This window comes from Littorina saxatilis, linkage group LG12 (genome assembly GCF_037325665.1).
Source record: "Littorina saxatilis isolate snail1 linkage group LG12, US_GU_Lsax_2.0, whole genome shotgun sequence".
NCBI lineage: Eukaryota > Metazoa > Mollusca > Gastropoda > Littorinimorpha > Littorinidae > Littorina > Littorina saxatilis.
The window spans coordinates 40357054-40379903 of record NC_090256.1 but is presented as its reverse complement, the minus strand read 5'-3'; the positions used below and the strand labels follow the sequence as shown (position 1 = coordinate 40379903).

Here is a 22850-nt window from a genome sequence, read left to right as displayed (position 1 = left end):
ATTTGTGTTTTGTGCGTTTTCTTGATATCATCATTACATGTAGTCGTGGTGTTGCCTTTTATAGTATCCAGATGTGTTTTAATATATTTGTAATACATGTCTCAAATAAATCAATAATTCAGTCATCATTTAGTTTTGTTTGGATTTATTTGTTAAAAAATCAGAGTAGAGTATCACATTTGTTTCTGAAAAGAGTACACATCATTCCAGTCAATGCATTCTGCAATTATATGAAATTAAATAGCTTACAATGTATGCATGCTTGTTCATTGGACTCAAAAAGAGGAATACAGTTTAAGAAATGCCCAAACCTCGTGGAAGCAATATAGCAACAACAACAACAACAACAATTCCCCCATCATCATAAATGCAGACACAAAAGCAGAATGTTATATTAAATTATGAATCAGTTCACAGTTCTCCATACCTCCATGCATTTTTCACTCTACGGTAAATAAATGTTTACTCTACAGTAAATTAATTTTACTCTACAGTAAAACAATGTTTACTCTATAGTGGATCAATTTTACTCTACAGTAAATCAATTTTTACTGTACAGTAAATCAATTTTTCCTCTACACTGTAAACCAATATGAAGAAAAACTCAGCATGTGAAATTGCACACATATGAGAACAATCAATGTTTCGATCAACGTGCAAAGTAACTCATAGCAGCTGTGCTATAAATGATCCGGCTTGCAGCGTGATCATGATTTTCAAAAACAAACTAAACAATCTTATACCAACACCGCCAGTCACATGTGATGACACAAAAGTGATTAGATTAGTGAGGAAACTATCAATTTAAAACTCAGGTTTGCTTTGTAACAACAGAACAAACAGTTCAACCGCTGCCAGCGATGGCGCTGGTATTTTTTCAAACCGGTACGCAAACTTTTATAATGCAAACAGTCCAGAAAAGAACGATAGGCTGGTCATTGGAAACAGTAAGAATCCAACTCAAAGTACTGTTTTTTTGTTTGTTTTACTGGCAAAAAAACCCCGGGCCCGGTAGTTCTAAAACTCAACCGGTAAAATACCGGTAATTGCCGGTTAACGCCAATACTGCGCCGCGCCTGCTGATATCAAAGCCCCCTCCCCTTTTAAGAACCCCCAATTTCAGATCCCCCTTTTAAAACCTGGCTTATTCAGATTTTCTGTTCATAACATGTGAACATTTACCTCTATTTTAAGACATCATGTTTTCAGATTTGTTGTTGTCTTAAAAGGGGGGTTACAGTTACACTGTACCCAATCATAGACCAAATAGCCTGGGCCGCCAACTCGTCACGTGACCCTTCGAGGTTACGACTCTCGACTTTCAGGGGCGCGTCGCGTCCGGTTTGAAAGGCCAGCGATTCGAAGACGGTGAAAAGAAAGCACGCTCCAGATATTTGTGACAATGGGAGGTGACAATGAACTGGATTTTCCAAAACTCCAAACTAAACTTCGAAAAACATGTTCCATATGCACTTTTGCTGAGTTTATTTTAGCATTTTCAGAACTTACCTCGGCAACTTCGTCCATGTTCACAATCGACACCGGATATCACGTCCCCCTGATTTCTGAAAGGCTTGTAAGCGTAGGTTCCTAAATGCGAGAGGCCGCTACCTCGTAATAGAGAGAAAGAGCGGAGAGAGAGCTAGTTGGCGGTCCAGAATAAATGGTCTATGACCCAATTGAATAGTGCAGTCACTGATAGAATACAATACCACTGTAAACAGGCTTTTTGTTCCTATTGAAGACACACATTAAAACTACATGTATTTGCATCGGAACAGTGACACTGACAGACATGCATACACACTGTGTGCACTATTTGGTTGGAGCCAGAAGTTGGTGTTATTTTCATGCATAATATTCTGAACTATGTTCCAATTGCCCACGACACCAAATTAAAAATCAAAATTTACAAATAATACTGGAATTATATATGAGAATGAAGAAAAAAGAAAAAGAAAAAAGTTTAAAAAAGTTTAAAAAAGTGCAGACTGCAGTATCAAAAACGCAAGTGCAGAAAAAAAGCACAAGAGGTTGAAGTAGCACCTAAATTCTACGTGTCCAAGGCAGAATCTACATGAAGTACAAAGCAAGGGTAAAAACTCAATTTGTGACACAAAAGTAATCAATCAAAAAGAAGCTGCTGTCACTACAAAGCACATTACCACTACCACATATAAAAACAGTGTATCGGGTCATAAGTTAAAGATATGCAAGTACTGCACAATAAGTGATAAACAGGTGATGCAGGAAGAGGGTCATAAAAAACGGACATATTCAGCAAGAATGAAGCGGGAACAAATGAAAAACTAAAGTATAAAAAAAAAAGCGTCTTGGGTGGATTGTTGTCAACCTCCCAAAGAGCCAAAATTTGCCGGCATGCTGATGTCAGTAACTGCTACCACCAAAATCCAATTCTGATTCAGTAAGCCGCAAATGCGCCAGTAAATAATACATTCTCTTTGGCAAGGGAAGGCAGGACAGAGATGCAATTGAGCTGACAAGTACCTGTACAGTTGAAACAGCCTTCGCGACCAACTCTCAAAATTGACCACCTGCCCACAACGACCACTCCAAAGGATCCAAGATGAGGTTTTCTTCTCTATGATACACCTTTCCATTGCCACCACCTGTTTAAAACAACCACTTTGGGTCGGTCGGACTAATTAATTAGTATCAGTCTCTGATGGTGTGTGTCTGATCAATAAGCTGTTCTGATGAGATGAGTATGGGGCAAGTAAAATTCATCTTTCATAAACAAAGAAAAAAACCAGTGTTGTTATCTCTGATTTTCATGCACTTTCCCGAACATAACTAAAATAACAACTGATGCTAAACACCTCTTGAAATGACTAAGTCTTGCACATTGTACTGTAATAGGATATTCAATCAATATGAATATTTTTTAAAAAAATACCAAAAAGAAAATCAAAACTCATAATCTACAATGCATCAAAACACACATTTTCAATTAATGATGCTTCATTTCGTTAAAAAATATTTTTAAGTACATGTAGTCTGAAGTGCAGCAGTTGTGACATTTTCTGCCTCTCTTTGGCACCTTGAAAAAAACAATTTATACCCATGCTAATATCAACAATAAAACCAGACAACTTCAAGCAAATGAAGACTTGCTGTATATATACCAGGCATCTGAAGTACAAAACCACAGCTTACATAACCCCTAAATGAAAAAAAATAACAGTAAGAAAACCTACCAGGCACAGCTCGGTACACACAACAGACACCTTCATGAACATCATTGGAACACTTGTGTTATAATTCATGATCAAACATCATTACTCAATGGAAAAAGTATGACCACTCCTTTTATTAGATTTAACACTCATATATTTGCAATTGTCAATTATTTTCCTTAATAACCATGGGTGTTTTGCGCAAAATAAGACTCTCATGCATATCATTTATTAGACCTTTTGATTCATTTTTTCACTTTCTCTCTTTCTCCCCTAACACACATCTAATCTTGGTCATGCATTGAAACCTACTACCACACCTCAAACATCATAACATGATCAAATACTTAAAATAACTTCAATCACTTGTCAGATAAAAGTCATCATGATGCGATAACCATCCCGAAACAAACCCAAATGCAGTCCTCTGTTGTGTTCACGTCCTCTCACACACTGAAGCGTCACTGTTCACTACCCGAGGGGCTGCGTTCACTAATCCAGTTCCACGTAGTTTGCAGGGAACATTCCGTATGAGCCGTCGGGCGCAAACCCTTGCCACCAGCCTGAGTCAATCTGGTCGATGTTCGTGATCACGTCGTCCGGGTCAAAGGAAATCTCTGTGTCATCGGCTGAAAGTGACAGACGTACACATTTTAGGGTATCTTGAAACTTTTAAAAGACAAATGCCCCAAACAGAGCCCGAGTGACTAGTGAAGAGAGGAGACCTGATCTGATAAGTACAGTGGAACCCACCTTTTAAGACCTATACAAATCTGAGAAAGTCAGGTCTCAAAAAAGGGCCAGGGGGATTTCTTAGAATGGAGGTCAATTTTACAGGGTCTATGCACAAAAAAATAAAAGTCTTAAAAAGGGGAGTTTTATATTGGGGGTCTTATAAGGTGGGTTCCACTGTAATTTCGAACACCACTCACTGCATAACTTAGGGGAAAGGATATAAAGGCAGCCAAAACAAATAAACAACACGCATTACAACATCTTCATGACTTTGGGACAACATCCCTTCCATTAATAATGGCGTCAGAGGATGGAAGTACTTATCCGAAAATCCGAAATTCCATATTTTGAACATGATTTCTGAATGATGAGTTTTCAAATTTATACAAAACAAAACAAAAATCCTGTGAAAACTTGTTAAATATGTAGATTTCTTGCATTTCCTTGCGTGTAATGGTTCCAAATTACGTTAAAAAAAATCAATAAATAAAATCATTAAAATACTTGCAATTGGTTTGGCAGAACCCTAGACCCCCGGCTTCCATTTCCTTACTGTTTATTTTCCCTACTTTCATCCCTACGAGTCTTCTTCTCCTGTGTTCATGGGTTGAAACTCCCACGTACACTTGAGTTTTGCATAAGTAGGTTTTTATCTGTATGACCAATTTTACACAGCAACGTGCCGATTTCTGGGGGGGGGGGGGGCATGCTTGGTATCAATGATCTGAGTTACTCACTGGCCTGGTAGTCGTACAGAGCGCGGGCACACTGCCCCAGGTCCCCACCTCCTCCCCCACCTCCTGTGTTTGAGTTGACATGCTGGTCGTCTGTGTAGGCCTCCTCCTGCTGCTGCTGCTCCTGATGATGTTGGGCTGGGGGGCTCAAGTCCTCCTGGGGGGCTTCTGAGGACACAGCAACATGAAACAATAAGTGACACATCTATATATATATATACACAAACAAACAAGAAGGGCAAAGCCCATACGACTCACATGCTTGACCTTGACATGACCTTCAGCTAAACCTAGCAATGACATCATACACTAAGAACTGCTTTACACATTTTTCCTACCAAAATACATGTGACCTTGGTCATCCAAGGTCATGCAACACAAAGCTGTTAATTCAAGACATAGGAAGTACAATGGTGCTTATTGGCTCTTTCTACCATGAGATATGGTCACTTTTAGTGGTTCACTACCTTATTTTGGTCACATTTCATAAGGGTCAAAGTGACCTTGACCTTGATCATATGTGACCAAATGTGTCTCATGATGAAAGCATAACATGTGCCCCACATAATTTTTAAGTTTGAAACAGTTATCTTCCATAGTTCAGGGTCAAGGTCACTTCAAAATATGTATACAATCCAACTTTGAAGAGCTCCTGTGACCTTGACCTTGAAGCAAGGTAAACCAAACTGGTATCAAAAGATGGGGCTTACTTTGCCCTATATATCATATTTAGGTGAGGTATTAAATCTCAAAAACTTCAGAGAAAATGTGAAAAAATGTGAAAAATAGCTGTTTTTTAGACAACATTTATGGCCCCTGCGACCTTGACCTTGAAGCAAGGTCAAGATGCTATGTATGTTTTTTGGGGCTTTGTCATCATACACCATCTTGCCAAATTTGGTACTGATAGACTGAATAGTGTCCAAGAAATATCCAACGTTAAAGTTTTCCGGACGGCCGGACGGCCGGCCGGCCGGACGGACTGGGGGGACGGACGGACGGACGACTCGGGTGAGTACATAGACTCACTTTTGCTTCGCATGTGAGTCAAAAAGCCAAGCACCCCCCGAATGAATTTGTGATAATAATTGAGTCAAATTTGTTTTACCATTTTTTTTCTTCGTAATGACATACATGGGTTTCCATAATAAGGTTGGGAAGTTCACGCGTCAAGATTGTGTCGCCACTGCCTGTGAGAAGCATGTGCAGCATGCAACCCATGAATGTTAAAAAAGGCAGTATGCTCACGCTGCAAATTTCTGTATTTAACACTGGGCGACGACAATTTGCAAACATTCTCTGTGAACATGGCGAGAAGACGATTATCAGAGGCGATCCGATGGCAGATTATAGGAATGCATGCTACAGGAGCATCCTTCAAAGCGATTGGTCGTCAACTTGGCTACCATTACACCGTCATCAGCCGTTTGGTACGTAAACATCGTCAGACTGGTGCTGTGAAGGACCGTCCACAGTCAGGGCGACCCCGTGTGACGTCAGAACGTGAAGACCGAGCACTTCTCCGAATAATTCGGCGTGAGCCATTTTCAACGAGTACCGTCCTGAAACGAGCATGGCTTCCAAATCGACATCTGTCAACCAGGACCGTACGAAACCGCTTGAAAGCTGCAGGAATGGCAGCCCGAAGAGTCATTAAGCGTCCCCGACTGACAGATGACCACAAGAGAAGACGCTTGGCATGGTGTCTGGCACGGCAAAGATGGAACCTGAGAACGTGGAGGAGGATCCACTGGTCGGACGAAAGCAGATTCCTTCTCCATGTCACTGACGGCCGACTGAGGGTATGGAGGCACAGGAACACGGCCTATACACCCAGGAACATCAGACAAACTGTTCCATTCGGTGGCGGGTCAGTCATGGTTTGGGGTTGCATTTCCCATGACTGCAAGCTAGACCTTGTCACCATACGTGGCAACCTCACGGGTGATCAGTATATGCGACATGTCCTGGAACCTGTTGTCGTTACTCATTTTGACAACCGCCCACTTGCCACAAGACCCGTGTACATGGATGATAACGCCAGGCCTCATCGATCCAGGGCAGTAGTGGACTACCTCCAGAACAACGCTGTAACAACACTCCCATGGCCGGCAATGAGTCCAGATCTTAATCCGCTGGAGCATGTTTGGGACATCCTGGGGCGTTGTATACAAGCTCTGCAGCCTCCTGTGCAGACATTACGTGAATTGGAGGCAGCTTTGCATCGTGAGTGGTTGCAAGTGACCCGTGAACAGATCCGACGTTTGACTGGAGGGATGAGACGCAGGGTTGACGCCGGGCTTGCGGGGGTTTCACTCGATATTGAACTTTTGAATCGCGTATGCCATCTGAGCACTCTCAATTACATTTTTTTCATGACACATTTACCTAAACCTGTCTTTTTCAGCTTGCAGCTCCATACTTATCAGGGGTACTGTTTTGGGGTTAAAACGTCACTTTTTGGCAAGGTACCAAATCACGATTAAAACCAATCAAAACTGGAGTTTTCTTGTGTGATGTTATTTCCAAAGAGTTGCTCTTGTCGATAACATTTGTCAAACCGAGCTCCTGAACTTACTGTTTCCATACCAGAACTTTAAAAATCAGTCATTGCGAAATTGAAGGGGGGTGCTTGGGTTTTTCTTTGTGTATATATACGACTTGTGTCTGTCTGTGTGTCTGTGTGTGTGTGTGTGAGTGTGTGTGAGTGTGTGTGTGTGTGTGTGTGTGTGTGTGTTCGCGATGCATGGCCAAAGTTCTCAATGGATCTGCTTCAAATTTGTTGGGCATATCCAGGTACACCCCGGACACAACCTGGTCGATGAGAATTTTCAACACGTGCTGTCAACGCGCAGCGCTGAACCGATTTTGGTGTTTCTGTTCATCTTCCCTGATCCATTCCCAGTAACTCTTCCTTATCTTCTCCAGTGTTTTGCGTTTATCTCCCTTCCTTCGTGTGGCGTCAATCCATATTCCCGTTACTACGTTACTATTTTTAGAATGTCACTGCACTGTCCATAACGCTTTCCTTGCACCCGTAAGTTGTCCTCACTGTAAAAGTGCAAAGGTAGAATCAATTTATAACCACGCAAAAAATACACTGTCATCTATCTCTATATGTTTATAGATATAGATATACATATATATATACGGCTTCTCTGTGTGTGTGTGTGTGTGTGTGTGTGGAGGCAACACCTGTGGATTGTAGAGTTCTGTTTGTGATGGGGTCTGGCGGCTTTTGTCTGTCTGTCTGTTCTGGCCTTTGAGAAGCCATAACAGTTAATATAGGGCTTACAAATAAGCTCTAAAATTCTCAATCCCGTATGAGAGGACTTCGCCTTCAAAGGTGATTGTGGTGTTTTGGCACTCGATTACATTTGACGTCGTCGACAGGGATGGGACTCGACATGATATGTTCAGGACTGGCGGCTTTTGTCTGTCTGTATGTTCTGGCCTTTGAGAAGCCATAACAGTTAATATAGGGCTTACAAGTAAGCTCTAAAATTCTCAATCCCATATTGTTTGTTTGTTTATTTGTTGCTTAACGTCCAGCCGACTACGCAGAGCCATATCAGGACGAGGAAGGGGGGTATGAAGGGGGCCACTTGTCAAGCGATTCCTGTTTACAAATGCACTAACCCATTACTTGTGTCCCAGCAGGCTTTAGTAAAACTAAATTAATACCTACTGGAAGATTACCAGTTTCCAGTATGTTAAAATAGGCTTAACCTATCTACTGCTGGACTTACATCAGAACACTAACAGATTAAACTATACATGAATCGCGAGACAAGCGGCAAGAGAAGAGATTTTTGGAAAAAATACAGGTGAATGAGCAAGAAGGCAGAAAAAAGAAAAGAATTCATGAAGAAAAAGAGAGCATGACAGGAAAGAGGAACCAAAAATCTACCTAACAGCAAACTAGAAAGCTCCTGCGGTTCCAAAAACAGGAGGGGCCTTTAATTTCATAACCGCAGTGCCCCACTGCGGGATCAATCCCATATGAGAGGACTTCGCCTTCAAAGGTGATTGTGGTGTTTCGGCACTCGATTACACTTGACGTCGTCGACAGGGATGGGACTCGACATGATATGTTCAGGAATGGCATTATGGCCACTGAATCATTTTCGTGCTGTTCCCATTCCACCAACCTGGGAGGGACCAAAGCTTGGCGGGTCCATGGTTCGGAACTTTGGGGACAAAGTTCATTCAAAAGGGGTCGAGTGTGACAGGGAGACTACCGTCGCCCTTTACAGCAGACTCTGCAGAGTTGTTCGCCTTAGAAGTTGTGGGCTTTCCTTGCATGTACCCGTAAGTTGTCCTCACTGTAAAAGTGCAAAGGTCGAATCTATTTATCGAAAAATCCACTGTCATCTATCTCTATATATGTATATATATAGATAGCTATATACGGCTTCTGTGTCTCTGTGTGTGTGTGTGTGTGTGTGTGTGTGTGTGGAGGCAACACCTGTGGATTGTAGAGTTCTGTTTGTGATGGGGTCTGGCGGCTTTTGTCTGTCTGTATTTTCTTGCCTTCCTTTGAGTGGGCACAAACTGGTGGATAAAAATGTTCCCACGTACTCTAAGACGGCAAACCGCTACGCTGTCTGTCTCTGTCTCGCGATTCACCCGGCAAAGCCGGGTATTTCTCTAGTTTCTTATATAGGGGTGGGGTGAGGATGGGGGTTATGAGGACACAGCAACATGAAACAATAAGTGACACATTTCTTAGGCAAAAAAAAAAAAATGTCTGTTTACGGTAACATAGGCAAAAAAAAGAGGGTCCATAGGTCGGGATTTTTTTTGGTTCTTTTTTTTTTCTTCTTCCAAAAAACCATATTTTTAAGTTATTTTGCCAAAAAACAAAGATTTTTTTTTTTTTTCCCAAATGCCAAAAAAGTCTTGGGTCGCACGAAAAAATAGGGTCGGTCGGGATACCGTAAACGGACTATTTTTTTGTTGTTGGCCTTATATAAGGGGTGGGGTGAGGAAACAGCAACATGAAACAATAAGTGTCACATTTCTTATATAGGGGTGGGGTGAGGATGGGGCTTCTGAGGACACGGCAACATGAAACAATAAGTGTCACATTTCTTATATAGGGGTGGGGTGAGGATGGGGCTTCTGAGGACACAGCAACATGAAACAATAAGTGACACATTTCTTATATAGGGGTGGGGTGAGGATGGGGCTTCTGAGGACACAGCAACATGAAACAATAAGTGTCACATTTCTTATATAGGGGTGGGGTGAGGATGGGGCTTCTGAGGACACAGCAACATGAAACAATAAGTGACACATTTGTCATTGGGGCTTCGGAAGACACAGCATCATCAACGGATAAGTGATACATTTCTTATGAGGGAGGGGCTTCTGAGGACACAGCAACATGAGACGATATCGATTAGTGACACATTTCATATGGGGGAGGGGCTTCTGAGGACACAGCAACATGTGATAAGTGACACATTTTTGAGGTGCGGATCTTTGCCCAGAGTAAAATTCTCAGTGCGGGGCTAACTGCGATGAAAGGGCACCCTTGGGACCAGCCAAAAGTGTACCTACAGTGCAGGTGGCTTGTCATGACAGGTATACTTTAGACAAGATAACAAAGGGACAACAGAATGTGTCCTTTCATGGGAGAGTCCTCTCATTGGAGGGGCCTCAAACGGCTGGTACCACTGTAACTCACCATCCCAATTCTGATACTCCTCCTCTTCATCGGAATCCTGCCTGGGAGGCAGAGTCTCTTGCAACAAGTTGCGTGTGGGTGGCACCCCAGCGCTGGGAGGGGGTGAAGCCGGTTCATAGGATGGTGGGGACTGGGGCTCGTATGACGGAGACTCTGGCTGATACGTCGGGGACTCGGGCTGATATGTTGGGGATGCTGGCGTGGGTTCTGGTTCCGGTACTGGGTCCGACTTGGGCAGCTGAATGGGTTCCCGACGTGGGGGCTCTTTGGGTTCTTGCTGCTCCGCCGAGAATGCTGATTTCAGCTTCCTGTGGTGGAAGGAAACATGAGGCTTGAATTGATGTATTTTGTGCTATGTATTAGACTCAGTTGTTTTTTGTTTTGTTTTGTTTTTTAGTTAAACTAGGAATAACATATAACACAGCATCAAAATACATAAATAAAGATGCATGCAATTATAAATTATCCAGGATGTCGTCTGGTGCTGGCAGGGGGCAAAACTTATTTGAAAAGGCCAAAACACTTTTTCACAGGGGGTGGTTAGGTAACCAGACACAAAGGAATGTTGTGAACTTCTGGAAATTGCAGAAACGTTTCTGACAGTTTCTGCAAATTTGTTGAAGATGGCAGCATTCCCGAGCGTCATTAAATCAGAGGAGGTGTAGCCTGTCACACTTTTGGACAAAGTATTCCCATCAATGTCATACAGTGGAACCTTAAGACCCTGTTTTTCTGATTTTCTGTTAATAAATTCTGTAAATTTACACCCACTTTAAGACTCCCTCCCTTTTAGGACCTGATTTTCTCTGATTTTTGGAGGTCCTCTAAAGGGGGGTTCCACTGTACAGCCTTGCATGCTTGATATAGTAGCATTACCTGGGAGGAGGGGGAGCCCGTCTTGCATCAGCGTCTGGTCTCTCTACAGACTTCTGCTTGAAGAATTCTCTAGCACTGGACGCAGTGCCGGCACCTGTCAAATTTGCTGCTTCCTATGAAAAAGAAACCAACATATTTTTATCTCTGCTTAAACAAAACAAAAAAATAATTCTGTGACTTGTTGACGTTTGTTATGTTTTCCTCCTGGACAAAATTTTAGTTTGCAGACTTTTCAAGGAAAGTTGCTCATCTCTGAAATCCAGGACACAGTTTGCACAATTTCAAGCCAATAAAAAGCCACATACACCTGTGTAAATGAAAACAAATTTTAACTGAGGAACCAACCTACCGACCCTAATTTGTTTGGCCTTGTCATCAGAAACAAACACTTTTTTGTGGGCCTAATCACTGAGCGATCAGTACAGTCTTCAAATTCAATTAAACTACTGTCTAGCACAGACTAGACTAAATGGAAAAGAAGCAGAAAGCAAACTTACAGCCGCCCGTTCCTTCCTAACATGGTCGCTTCTGTGACCCCTTTCGTTCTCGTCTCTCGCCATTTCCTTTTGCTGCTTCTCCTGATCAACCCACCACAGTACTTTGCATTATCACCATGAGCATGCGCACAGCCTTACAGCCTTGTACTATAATCATTGGAACCTGACTTATACAAGTACAAAGCAAACAGTGGCTTTTACTCGAATCATGTGAATTTCGTCTTATGTACAAAGCAAATTACACGACCTTGTACTAGAATCATGTGAAATTGTCTTATAAACAAAGCAAATACACCTTGTACTCGAATCATGTGAATTTGTCTTATACAAAGCAAACACTGTCTTTTACCAGAATTATTGGAATCTGCCTGTTATACAAAGCAAACAAAGCCTCGTACTAGAATCATTGGATTTAGAATCTGTGTTATGTACAAAGCCGATTCAGCTTTAAAATTGGGAAACACAAAAGCCCCCACAGCCAATAAAATCTGGATTGCTATAACATAACATTTATTGACCTGTGATCTAACAGCTAAAGCATAATTATTGGTCCTGAGAATAATGCAAAAAAAAAGACGCAAGGAATCCGTTTCAACTTGCCGTGAGCCTATTTCAGGCTATTGCCCAAGTGTTCAAGTGGATGGACGCACACACACGCACACACACACACGCAAGCACACACGCATGCACGCACACACACACACACACACACACACACACACACACACACACGCAAGCACACACGCATGCACGCACACACAACCTTGCAGAAGCACGATTCCTTTCAGCAATTATGAATATTGTACAATGATTGTCAATGATGGCTGAATACTATTATTTATCACAAGTCCATAGCAAGGCAATGGATTCATACACAGGTGGCGGTAATATTAGCACAAGCTAATCACACATTCACAAACATAAATGAAAAGCAACAGTTTGCCCATTGACAAAGGCCATGCTCTAAAAGCTAATAAGAAAAGCGCAAAGTCAAGTACATGATGCTACCCTGTGCATAAAAGACAAGGGGAAAAACATGGCAACACACATTGACAACACTTTCGGCTCACTATAGGCAACCAGTTTCCAGGAACAGACAAATTCTAGAAATAACTCTGTCGGGTTTGTATGGGTTGTGGAAAAGTTGCTTTCCCTTGTTTTTCTTCCTAGAAACACTGAGGCAAGCTACGTGTGACATTGAAGGCTTGCCTCAGTGTTTCTATGCAAAACAGGAAAGCAACTCTTCCACAACCCATGCAAATTTGTCAAGCTTCCAAACATTGACTATTAAGTACAGTGGAACCCCCCTTTTTAGACCCCCTAATTTAAGACTCCCTCCTTTTTAAGACCTTGTTTTCTCAGACTTTCGGTTCATAATCTCTGTAAGTTTACCCCCATTTTAAGACTCCCTCCTTTTTAAGACCTGATTTTCTCCAATTTTGGAGGTCTTAAAAGGTGGGTTCCACTGTAAACCTTTCTTAGCATTTTTTGCAAACCTCCACTATCTATTTTAAGCATGTGAACAAAATCTCACGGACAGGACGGCCAATCCAATTCTTTTTGATCACACTCCTCATTGTAAACGTATCAAGTATTTTAATTACACATTTTCTGCATTTTAGTTTAACTCATTCGCTGCGTGTCGGAACTGGAATTCCGACACCTGTGTTTAGCGTTGGCTGCGTGCCGGTACTTGAGTTCCGACGGATATCACGAATTTTTAACGGTGTAAACGGTCCTGCTGACCAAGGGAAACAACCCCTGCAATGAACTTCTATCTGTCAACAGTGGTACCATTCACTGTAAACAGTTCCTTCCCTTAAATTGTTGGGATTAATAAAAATTTTGTTGACGGTGTGCGACCCACGTGTTTTGACTTTTCCAAGATGGCGGATCGTGTAACTTGAAAAGAGTGCTAGAACGTGTTATTCAGTACGGTTCTGATCTTGACCTCAGTGATGATGATAGTGGAGATGATATTTTAGATTCTGGTGACGATTTTGTGCCAATGGACGATCATTTGGGTGATGATTCGGGCAATGCAAGTGTCGATCATGACATTGTGTATGATGAACCCATGACGTAGAAAGTTTTTTTGTTTTGCTTCAAATTGGATATTTTGCCTGGATATGAAGACAACAAAAGGTATGTACTTTCAAATGTTTCATATATTTTCTAAAAGAGTAAGTTCCAAACTTTGCAAAAACATAAGGTATGTAAGGTTATCTTGTGTTGTTGATTTTTAATAATTTTTTCAAAATGGCTCTAAATCGCGCGTTGGCAGGGAACACAGGGGAAATTTAGACGCGCAGCGAATGAGTTAATGAACCAATGTATTTTCTTTTGCAAAGATGTAACCTTAAATTCAAAGTTAAACTGCACATCACTTATGTATTTATCCCTCCTCCATTTGAAATCAAAATCACTGATTTAACCAGTACTTATTCTGACCATTTTCTACAATTTTGTTACTGACAATTTTTGTGTGGAAAACTGGCTATGATCTCTTTTACAAAGAACTTCATTACAACCTGACATGACTGTTCCAAAAGCGCATCTACTAATGACTAGCCAGAAGCATATTAACATTTGCCAGCAACGATGCAAATCTATAACGCAGTTTCTCAGACATCACACAATAAAAGCGCAGTCAAAAGAACCGGTCATAAACCAGTACAGAACAGTAGTGGGGGAATATTGATTTACAAATGTTAACTATAATTAACCAAGCCCATTTTACACGGAAGTACAAGACAAATGTGAACTCATACTACAGGAAAGTGCACTTTTTAAGTGCACTTTTTTTCAAAAAGTAAAATGAAAATGGGTCCACTGTCACTGAAGGGTTAGTATAAACTACAGGAAATTACCAGAAAGTGTATGGATAAAATAGAGCATTTTTTCCAGTACTTATAAAAAGAAAAGTAAAACAACATGTGAGAAGATCTTCCTCCAAAACCTGAATTAGAGTGTTACAGAAATGGTTAAAAATGTTCAACAACAAAGTGACACCAAAATCTAGAGTTTTCTATTCCAGGCTAGCTGCTGTGTGGACAAAATGTGTTAGAAGTACAAAATAAGACAAAGAGAGCAAAAGCAGATTTGTGAATAGCAACATCCAGCCAGAGACACCAGCCTGTAGTTCAATAAACTGCTCAAGAAGCAGAAAACAAGAAAGTAACTGACAAAGAACAAGTCAGTGTTAGCGTACATTCCGGATAACTGCACAACAGTCAGCATGCAGAAGAGGTAACAAACACAAGAGTATACTAAATTAGCATGCGAAAGTCATGACAAATACAGGAGTCTAGGTTCAGCCGCACACCATATTACTGAAAATAGAACAATAACGAGCATTCTGGCATTTCTGAAGAGAAGAAGAAAAGTGATGCGGAGTAGCGTTTCCTTGTTACCCAATGCTCCTTCTCTGCCTCCTTGTTCTGAGAGTTAGCTTTAATCTCAGCCTCTTTTTGTTGTCTGACGGTTTTGATGTGCTCTTCCATTTGCCTATCGCGCTGTTTAGCCTCACGCAGCTGGCCGAGAGAGTGTACAGAAGAACAGTGAATTCAGACACAGGTACGAACATGAAATCAATGGACAATCATGTAGGTGCAAGACACAATTGCATCGCACCAACAGTCCACATTTCCATGCTTGCATGTATGAGGTTGAGAAAACTAAATTGCTGTACAAAGCCCTAAGAAAAGATTTGAGTAAAAAAAAACCACTTCGTATTATGAGCAAAATGTGAAACTGGAAAAACTCCTCATTTATATATATAGATATATACCAATAAATCAAAACAGAATGAAAATAATGCAAATCATTTACAAATGAACAACCAGATGATTGTTTTTTTCTTTTTCTTTCTTCGTTTCCTCTTTTTCTACAACATTGTGGTAACAACCTCACTTTTTTTTTAAAGAAAACACAAGAAAATATAAAGAGGATGCAATTTATATACAGGAGGAAGACAAATTGAAATTTATACACTTCATAATTTCATAGTTGTAGACAGAAGACACAGTAATGTACATACAGACAAGCAAAAATCTGTGATAGAAGTCCAAATCCATGGCAACAGAGAGAAAAAAAAGAAAAGAAAGACACCTATCAGCATGCCTTCAATAACACCTTCTTCCCTAGCCTTCTCCTCCTCACAGCAATCATCATCATCATCATCATCATCATCATCATCATCATCATCATCATCATCATCATCATCATCATCATCATCATGCACTTGTAGTGATGTACCAATTTTTATCTATCTATCGTCATTTATTAAAGTATACAATATGGGGTAGAATATTTGCATCTAGAAGGGGAGGATCGGGCGGGGGGGGCTTCTTTCTGCAAATGTGAAGCGGCATGTGAAACAAGTCTAATCAACAAGGAAAGATAAAGGAAGAAGGTAACGTGAATGGTTACAGCAGTATACAACCAAGCTGCATTTGTGAAATTCACAGTGACGTCATTGAAAATGGAACTAAGGGTTGGAATCAAAGTGACGGTGGGTGCCAAGCTACATGTACCAAGGGTTTATTGTACAGTGGAACCCCCTTTTAAGATCTCCCAAAATTTGAGAAGATCAGGTCTTAACAAGGAGGGACTCTTAAAATGGGTGTACATTTACAGAGGTTATGAACAGAAAGTCTAAAAAATAAAAAAATAGCAGGTTGGTAAAAGGGAGTGAGTCTTAAACTGGGGGGTCTTAAACGAGGGGGTCCACTGAAGGTGCTGCTGACTTAACAGGAATCTAGTCAACCCTACAGGCTAATCTTGGGGTGATATTATGTCAAATGGGATAATGCACATTCGGAGTCACACTGTGACACAGTATGTACACTTTCAGAAATACAGGAAAGGCTAGTACATGTATGTACTTGTTCTGCTGTCAATATGTGTCATTTATAAAGAAGTCAGAGAGAGAGAGAGAGAGAGAGAGAGAGAGAGAGAGAGAGAGAGAGAGAGAGAGAGAGAGAGAGAGAGAGAGAGAGAGAGAGAGAGAGAGAGCGTGTGTGAACGTGCATGTGCACACTGTTAATATTGTTGTTGCTATATTTTTCTTTTTACCATGACTGTAAATGACTCTACAGTGCTTTGAACAGGGTCTCCCTTGATTTACGAGCTTTATAAAAATCATGCACTTTATTGTTAACCTACCTCTCTCTCTTTGCGCTCTTGGTCGGCCTTCTTTGCTTCCTCCTGCTGTCTTTTGGTGTCTTCATCGCGTCGACTGGTCTCTTCTTTTTCCGTCTGCGCCCAGAACTGGTCACGTGACTTGCTGTTTAGTTCACGCGTAGGGATGACGCGTTGATAGTTGGAGCCCTACAACACACGAACAATATGCTTTCAACTTGTTTTCAAGTATTTCAAAAACAACAAAATTAATTCCCCTTGAAAACAACTACTACAGTTAGGTGTTATAATCAAAACGAACCCCATTACTTACATGTTACACAGTTTTTGATGATGTCCCATTTTTTCCCAAAAGTTGAGGGCGCACTCATTTTTCCATGAAATTGATTCACCTTTTGGTTAAGTATTTTTTGACTAGGTCCAGATAATTGGATAGCATTTCAACCCGGAAGATTAATAATGTATTCATCAGTTTGTTCATTACTATTTTTTGAAATTGGAAATTAAGGGATCAAAAATGATAGCATTGTTTTCTTTATCATTCCTTGAAACCAAAATATATCTAGATAAAATATATCTAGATAAAATATATCTAAATAATTGTTTCTTCCTCTTCTTCTTCTTGTTTGCTCAGAAAATGTTGTAACGTTTACTCTAAAAATGTGCGCAAAATCAAAGAAAATTAGGTCCTAAACTGGCTCGACTCATCTAGGTCTTCACGTTTCAGCTAGCCAAGACTTGCTAGTCTCGATGATGACCAATCCCAGATTTTCAGTGTTGCCTTTCTTTTAGTTTCAGGCCAACAGATTGACTAAATGTTTCGATATCGCTTTCCGCGATTTGGTTTTTTTTGTATGTGATTGAACTTTGTTTATTAATTACACAGGCACGAAATTGTGAGACCTGAGTCCCTTGGGTGTTGGAGAAGAGTAACTTAAAGTAAAGTCTGCAAAATCAATTTTTGTTATTGTTACATCCAAAAAAAAATGTTGAAGGGTAAAAAAATTCTAGGGTCAGGAGGAAAAAATAGCGTCGGTTAGGGAATCTGAAACATTGTCATTGTCCCATTGAATTTTTTTCTTGGCCTAATCCACTGACCACAGGAGCGGGAGCATCCACAGCTTTGGCTTTCTCCTTGTGGAAGCTGTAGTTGGCACCCGACGCCTTGGACACCTTCTTGATGATGTCCTCTTCGTCGATGTCGTCTTCTGTGCGAGCATTCACTACGATATGGATAGTCTGCAACAAAAAACAACATTACATCAAAGATACTGTCCTTATATTTGATTGTGATAGATATAAAGACTTATGGCCTTATTCAGATTTTAGTTGAAATTTTGTATTATATTATAAGATGATAACACTCTGTTAGTTGTATATAATAGGTGTGCTTGTTATTATATGTGAACCTATGTGTTTTATGTGTTGTTGTCATATCAGTGAATGTCCTAATAAGTTTTATGAAATGTTTGTTATAATCGTTTGGTGTGCCAAAGAAAAATTTCCATTTTAATGTTATATTCTAATGAACAATAGAGTGTTGTTATAGTTATTACAGTGGAATCCAGCTATAATGAACCTGGGTATAAAGAAATCCCTCTTTTAACAAACTGCCATTGATTTCCCGGCAGACAGCCTTCTATTTCTTACTTGTTACTTTCCGGCTACATCGAACCTTTTGAACTCATTTGCATAACGAACCCCTCTTTTAACAAACACGTTTTCATCGCCCCAGAGCCGTTTTGTCTCTAAAAGTCACAAGGCTACAACGAACTGATGTCAATAATTGTCTCCAAAGACAAAAATACACAAACACAAGTGCACATCGCGTGATGAGCGAACTCTGAACAAACAGCGGGAGGTGCACGGAACAGCCACCGCCGCTGTGTTGACCCAGAACCGCTCCCAACACCAACTGCCACAGAAGCATGTGTTGCTGCCAATACCCTACGTCGCTACTTGCAGGCAAAGTGCAGCGATGTCTGTGACTTGGATATGATCTCCGAATTGGAGTGTACAGTGGAGAAGTGTGCCAGTTCTGAGCAGCGTCAGACAAACATTCTGGACTTTCTTAAAACAGCTTAGTACGTGTGTCGCGGCAGTGTCAGTGTGTGCAGTGTCTTTTTTTACGGACACAGAGATTGATCAGAATGTACATGAACATGCTTTTACACGACTTTTTAAATTTTACTTCTAAAATTGTGACAGTAAAGTGAACATTTGAACTATGCCTCTCTCTATGGTTTATATTATGAAGCTGTTGAAAACATGCAGAGATTGTACTCTCCAAGGAAAGATCGATGGGACGATCATTTGAAGGTGAGTGGGAAAACTTGTCTTAAAGCCATTTAGGGTTGAAAACTCTACAGCGAATTGCTGATATAACAAACTAAAATGTATCTCCCTTGAGATTCGTTGTACCCGGACTCGTACTCCACTGTATTCATAAGCAAAGTATCTTATGTTATCCATCACAGATTTTGCATGGAATAAGAGCAGGGGCTCACATCCATGAAAGGTGGCATAGGACAAATGTCCTGGACAATGCAAAAGTGATAGGTCATTTGTTCTGAACAAAAATAAATCAATAGGACATTTTTTTCTGGCACCAATTTTTGTTTTGGCGGCATGTTGCTTTTTTGAGAGAAAAAACCCCGCAAAGGGAGGCAACTGTCAACCGGATCGGAGCATTCAGAGTTGCGACCCTTGGAAGCTCTTCTCTATAAAAAGCACATAAAGTCTCCCAAAGTTTCGTCTCCTTAGAGAGACACATCGCTTTGCAAAACATCAATAAAATAGCAAATCAAACTACTGTAAATTGGAAAGTACTGACAATGTCCGGATCAAATAAAGGCATGATCGGACAATGACCACTTTGTGACAAAAACAATAGGACATATGTTCTCTTGCATGAAAAATGTATAGGACATTTGGAAAAAATATCCGAGTATGTCCGATATCCGACGTGGATGTGAGCCCCTGTAAGAGGATCCTCTTTCTTCAATACATCCCAGGGTAACAGGACACGGGTTGCTGCTTGCTTACCACTGGGGGGATGCAAGCTGAATTTCTATCACAGCAATGGGACGATGAAGTATTTACTATAAAATAAAATAAAATCACCTCACCTTCAAGAAGGACTGGATGTCACGAAGATGTGCGGTACATTTCAGCTTGATGGAGTCCTGAGCTCCCTCCCCTTGCTGACAACACAATAAATCAAAAATGTAATTGGAACCTCCTTTTACCGAAGACAATCTTATTCTTATTTTGTTACTGTAACGGTAAGATACAGTGTAACACTAACAATTAGCCGTGCAGGATTCATAAACTGTAGTGGTAGACCAACTGACACCGAAAATAGAAAGGACAGAGAGACTTACCCAGTTAATGAGGACATATTTGGGCAGACCGGTGTTAGGGTCTGTCACCCGACAGTAGGCATACTGAATCTTGCCGCTGTTCAGCTCCTCGTTCATCTCCTCAATGCCCCCATCTAAAGCAACAACATGACAACAGATCAGGAAGGATACAGTGCAAGGACAGAGCAAGGGAAAGTGATGAAAAAATACCGTAAGAAAAAGAAAGGTGGAACTGAAAGATTGTAATTCAATCAAGTTTGCGTTTTAATGAAACAGATCCTGTGATTGGTCAGAATGCCCCAACTCATTAAAAATTACCGGTGACTAATTGTCGATAGCCACTCGCTAAAAACTCCATTAACAACCTGCTGGCGAGGCGCATTGATACCGCCTGACTAGTCTCGGTTAGCTTTGAGGGTCATTTTACAAGTGGGAAATATGAAGGCCAACGAAATACCGAGACCATAAGGTATGCGAAGTGATGACGTCGAATACGTGACGTAAGTTGATGCATGAATTCTTCCGGACTACGTCAGTCAATTCCAAAGATCGCTTTTGTGATGAAAGAATTTGTTTTAGAGTTTGGTGTCCAGAAACCCGTCAAAAAAGAAGGGAAAATGTGTGTGAAAGAAAACAAAACAGGAGCAGAGTGATACGATAGGAATACAGAGACATATTTCTTGGGACTTGACCCTTGCAGGTAGGTGGACTGAAAGTAGTGTGTGAACAGAACAGAACCAATTCTGTCTGTTTACAACCACATGAAAGCAGGAAAGAGATCGTCGTCAGATTGAATTACAATAACATTAACATGCTTCCATTTGAAACTTCTCGGTCTTCATCGTGGATTGACGCCCTCCTAAGGTCTAATTGAAGCCCTCCATCGCTTCGCTCCGTCTGGCTTCAATTACCTTTGGTCGGGCGTCAATCCCCGATGAAGACCTCAAAGTTTCAAATGGAAGCATGTTAATGTGTAATTAATATGTAACTTTGATGCTAACAGTAACAGCTTGACTAAATGTTTATATCGCTTCACGCGACTTATTTCTTTTCACCTGACTGTCACACGCACAAACATGCATGCTCATGCGCACACATTAATTGTAATTGAATATTTGCATGCGTATTTAAAATACCTCCTGATTCCACAACTTTCAGAAATGATGTTGTTGGTCCTTCATATCCAAACACCACCCTGGAAAACAAATGAGAATAAAACGTCATGCTTTAAAAAGAGCGCATGTCATAGGTTCAATACAATTTCAAACTTCAACCATGCAGTACCTAGCCTCCGTAGGTAGTACACACTACGTCAAGATAGAATCTTAAGATTGTAACAACTCAAGTAGAATCTCAAGGGGAAGGCAGTCAAAAGTCTTACTTATTGCATGTAGTTTGACTATTGTTCAAGTTCTCTCTCTTTCTCTGTTTTACAATCTTCACACTCCCCCATTACACTTGTTGTCATCAGTTCTCGAGGTATTAATGAGCACAATCATAAACCCTGTCTGTCCAGGGAAATGATTAATTGTCCACTCTATGCCTCATACACCAAGCCGGAAGTTTGGCCGACGGGGAGGTGTGCCTCTTGCGATTTTATTTTTACCGTGAAAGCAGGTAATCTGCGATTAAAAATCGGTATGATGATTCATCAATGGAAAAAAGATACTTACCAATCTGTCTTGCAAGTGTCACTGACAATTTCATTGTACGCTTTCTGCAAGGAATCTTTGTTTTTCTTCAAGTCGATCGCCATCCTGACTGCTCGAATGACTACCGCCTGCGTAATACGTCACGAGAAATGGTGTGTACCGCAATTCTGATGATGTCATCGGTTTATTTATGCAGGAAGTGCGCACACTTCGTGAGGACAACATTATCAGCTGATTGTCAACAAAACACCAAACGATTTTCGTTTCTCCCCTGCTTGACAGTCGTTTTTGCATGCACATTTTCGAAGGTCAGTCTTCAGTGCTTTTACCTGTTCACGTTGATTGTCCGCTGCCATGTCTCGTTTGTTTAAGTTTAGTTTTTCTTTCGCGAAGCTTACCATGTCTGCTTTGTTTTGGTCTGCTATTCGAGCAGACACTGACAGCCACTATGTTGCTTTTGTGGTGGACCGTGTGACGGTGTGTGCGAGCACGTAATCCAAATCGCAAATTCATATGTGCAACCATATCACTCTAATATTGTTTTTGGTATTCCAGTTGTGTTCGTGTACCAAGTAAGCCTTGCTGAATCGATCGTAATTGAAGTTTTCGCTGTAGAAAGATCACCTGTCTACCTGCCGTACTTGGCTGTTACATACGTAATTATACAGTTGACTGACTACGTGAATGCGTGAATTGAAATTTGAACTTGGACCAAGACAAGTGTCAACTATTGATGTTTTTAAAAGCATTGTTAAAATTCTGAATTCTGTTGTTTATTATTATTTCTTTGGTTAACCCCCCCCCCCCCCCTCCCGAGTTTATTTTGTTATGTTCTATAATTAGCAATCCCATGAAAAAATGCCCGCTCACCCCCCTCCCCCCTCTCTCACTCTCTCTCTCTCTCTCTCTCTCTCTCTCTCTCTCTCTCTCTCTCTCTCTCTCTCTCTCTCTCTCTCTCTCTCT

General features: G+C 40.9%; 2 protein-coding genes across 3 annotated transcripts in view; one reads left to right on the top strand and one right to left on the bottom strand.

Moving 5' to 3' along the window:
* Window positions 1-128: 128 nt before the first annotated feature.
* On the bottom strand, window positions 129-22048 carry LOC138981937 (drebrin-like protein B). Of its 2 annotated transcripts, XM_070355112.1 has the most exons (12): window positions 21909-22048; window positions 21372-21430; window positions 20257-20369; window positions 20002-20076; window positions 17972-18112; window positions 16898-17062; window positions 15145-15264; window positions 11732-11812; window positions 11235-11347; window positions 10359-10666; window positions 4670-4834; window positions 129-3826 (listed from the first exon to the last, which is right to left on the bottom strand). In XM_070355112.1, the coding sequence occupies exons 1-12, from the start codon at window positions 21989-21991 to the stop codon at window positions 3690-3692; spliced, it is 1560 nt and encodes a 519-aa protein (XP_070211213.1). In that variant the 5' UTR covers window positions 21992-22048; the 3' UTR covers window positions 129-3689. The 2 variants fall into 2 exon arrangements, with proteins under 2 accessions (XP_070211213.1, XP_070211214.1); XM_070355113.1 differs by lacking the exon at window positions 15145-15264.
* Window positions 22049-22072: 24 nt separating this feature from the next.
* LOC138981935 (rho-related BTB domain-containing protein 1-like) overlaps window positions 22073-22850 on the top strand; it is a 37788-nt gene continuing 37010 nt past the window's right edge. Inside the window, exon 1 of the mRNA XM_070355110.1 lies at window positions 22073-22195. The gene's annotated coding sequence lies outside the window, so the exon portion shown is untranslated. The remainder of the gene's footprint in view (window positions 22196-22850) is intronic.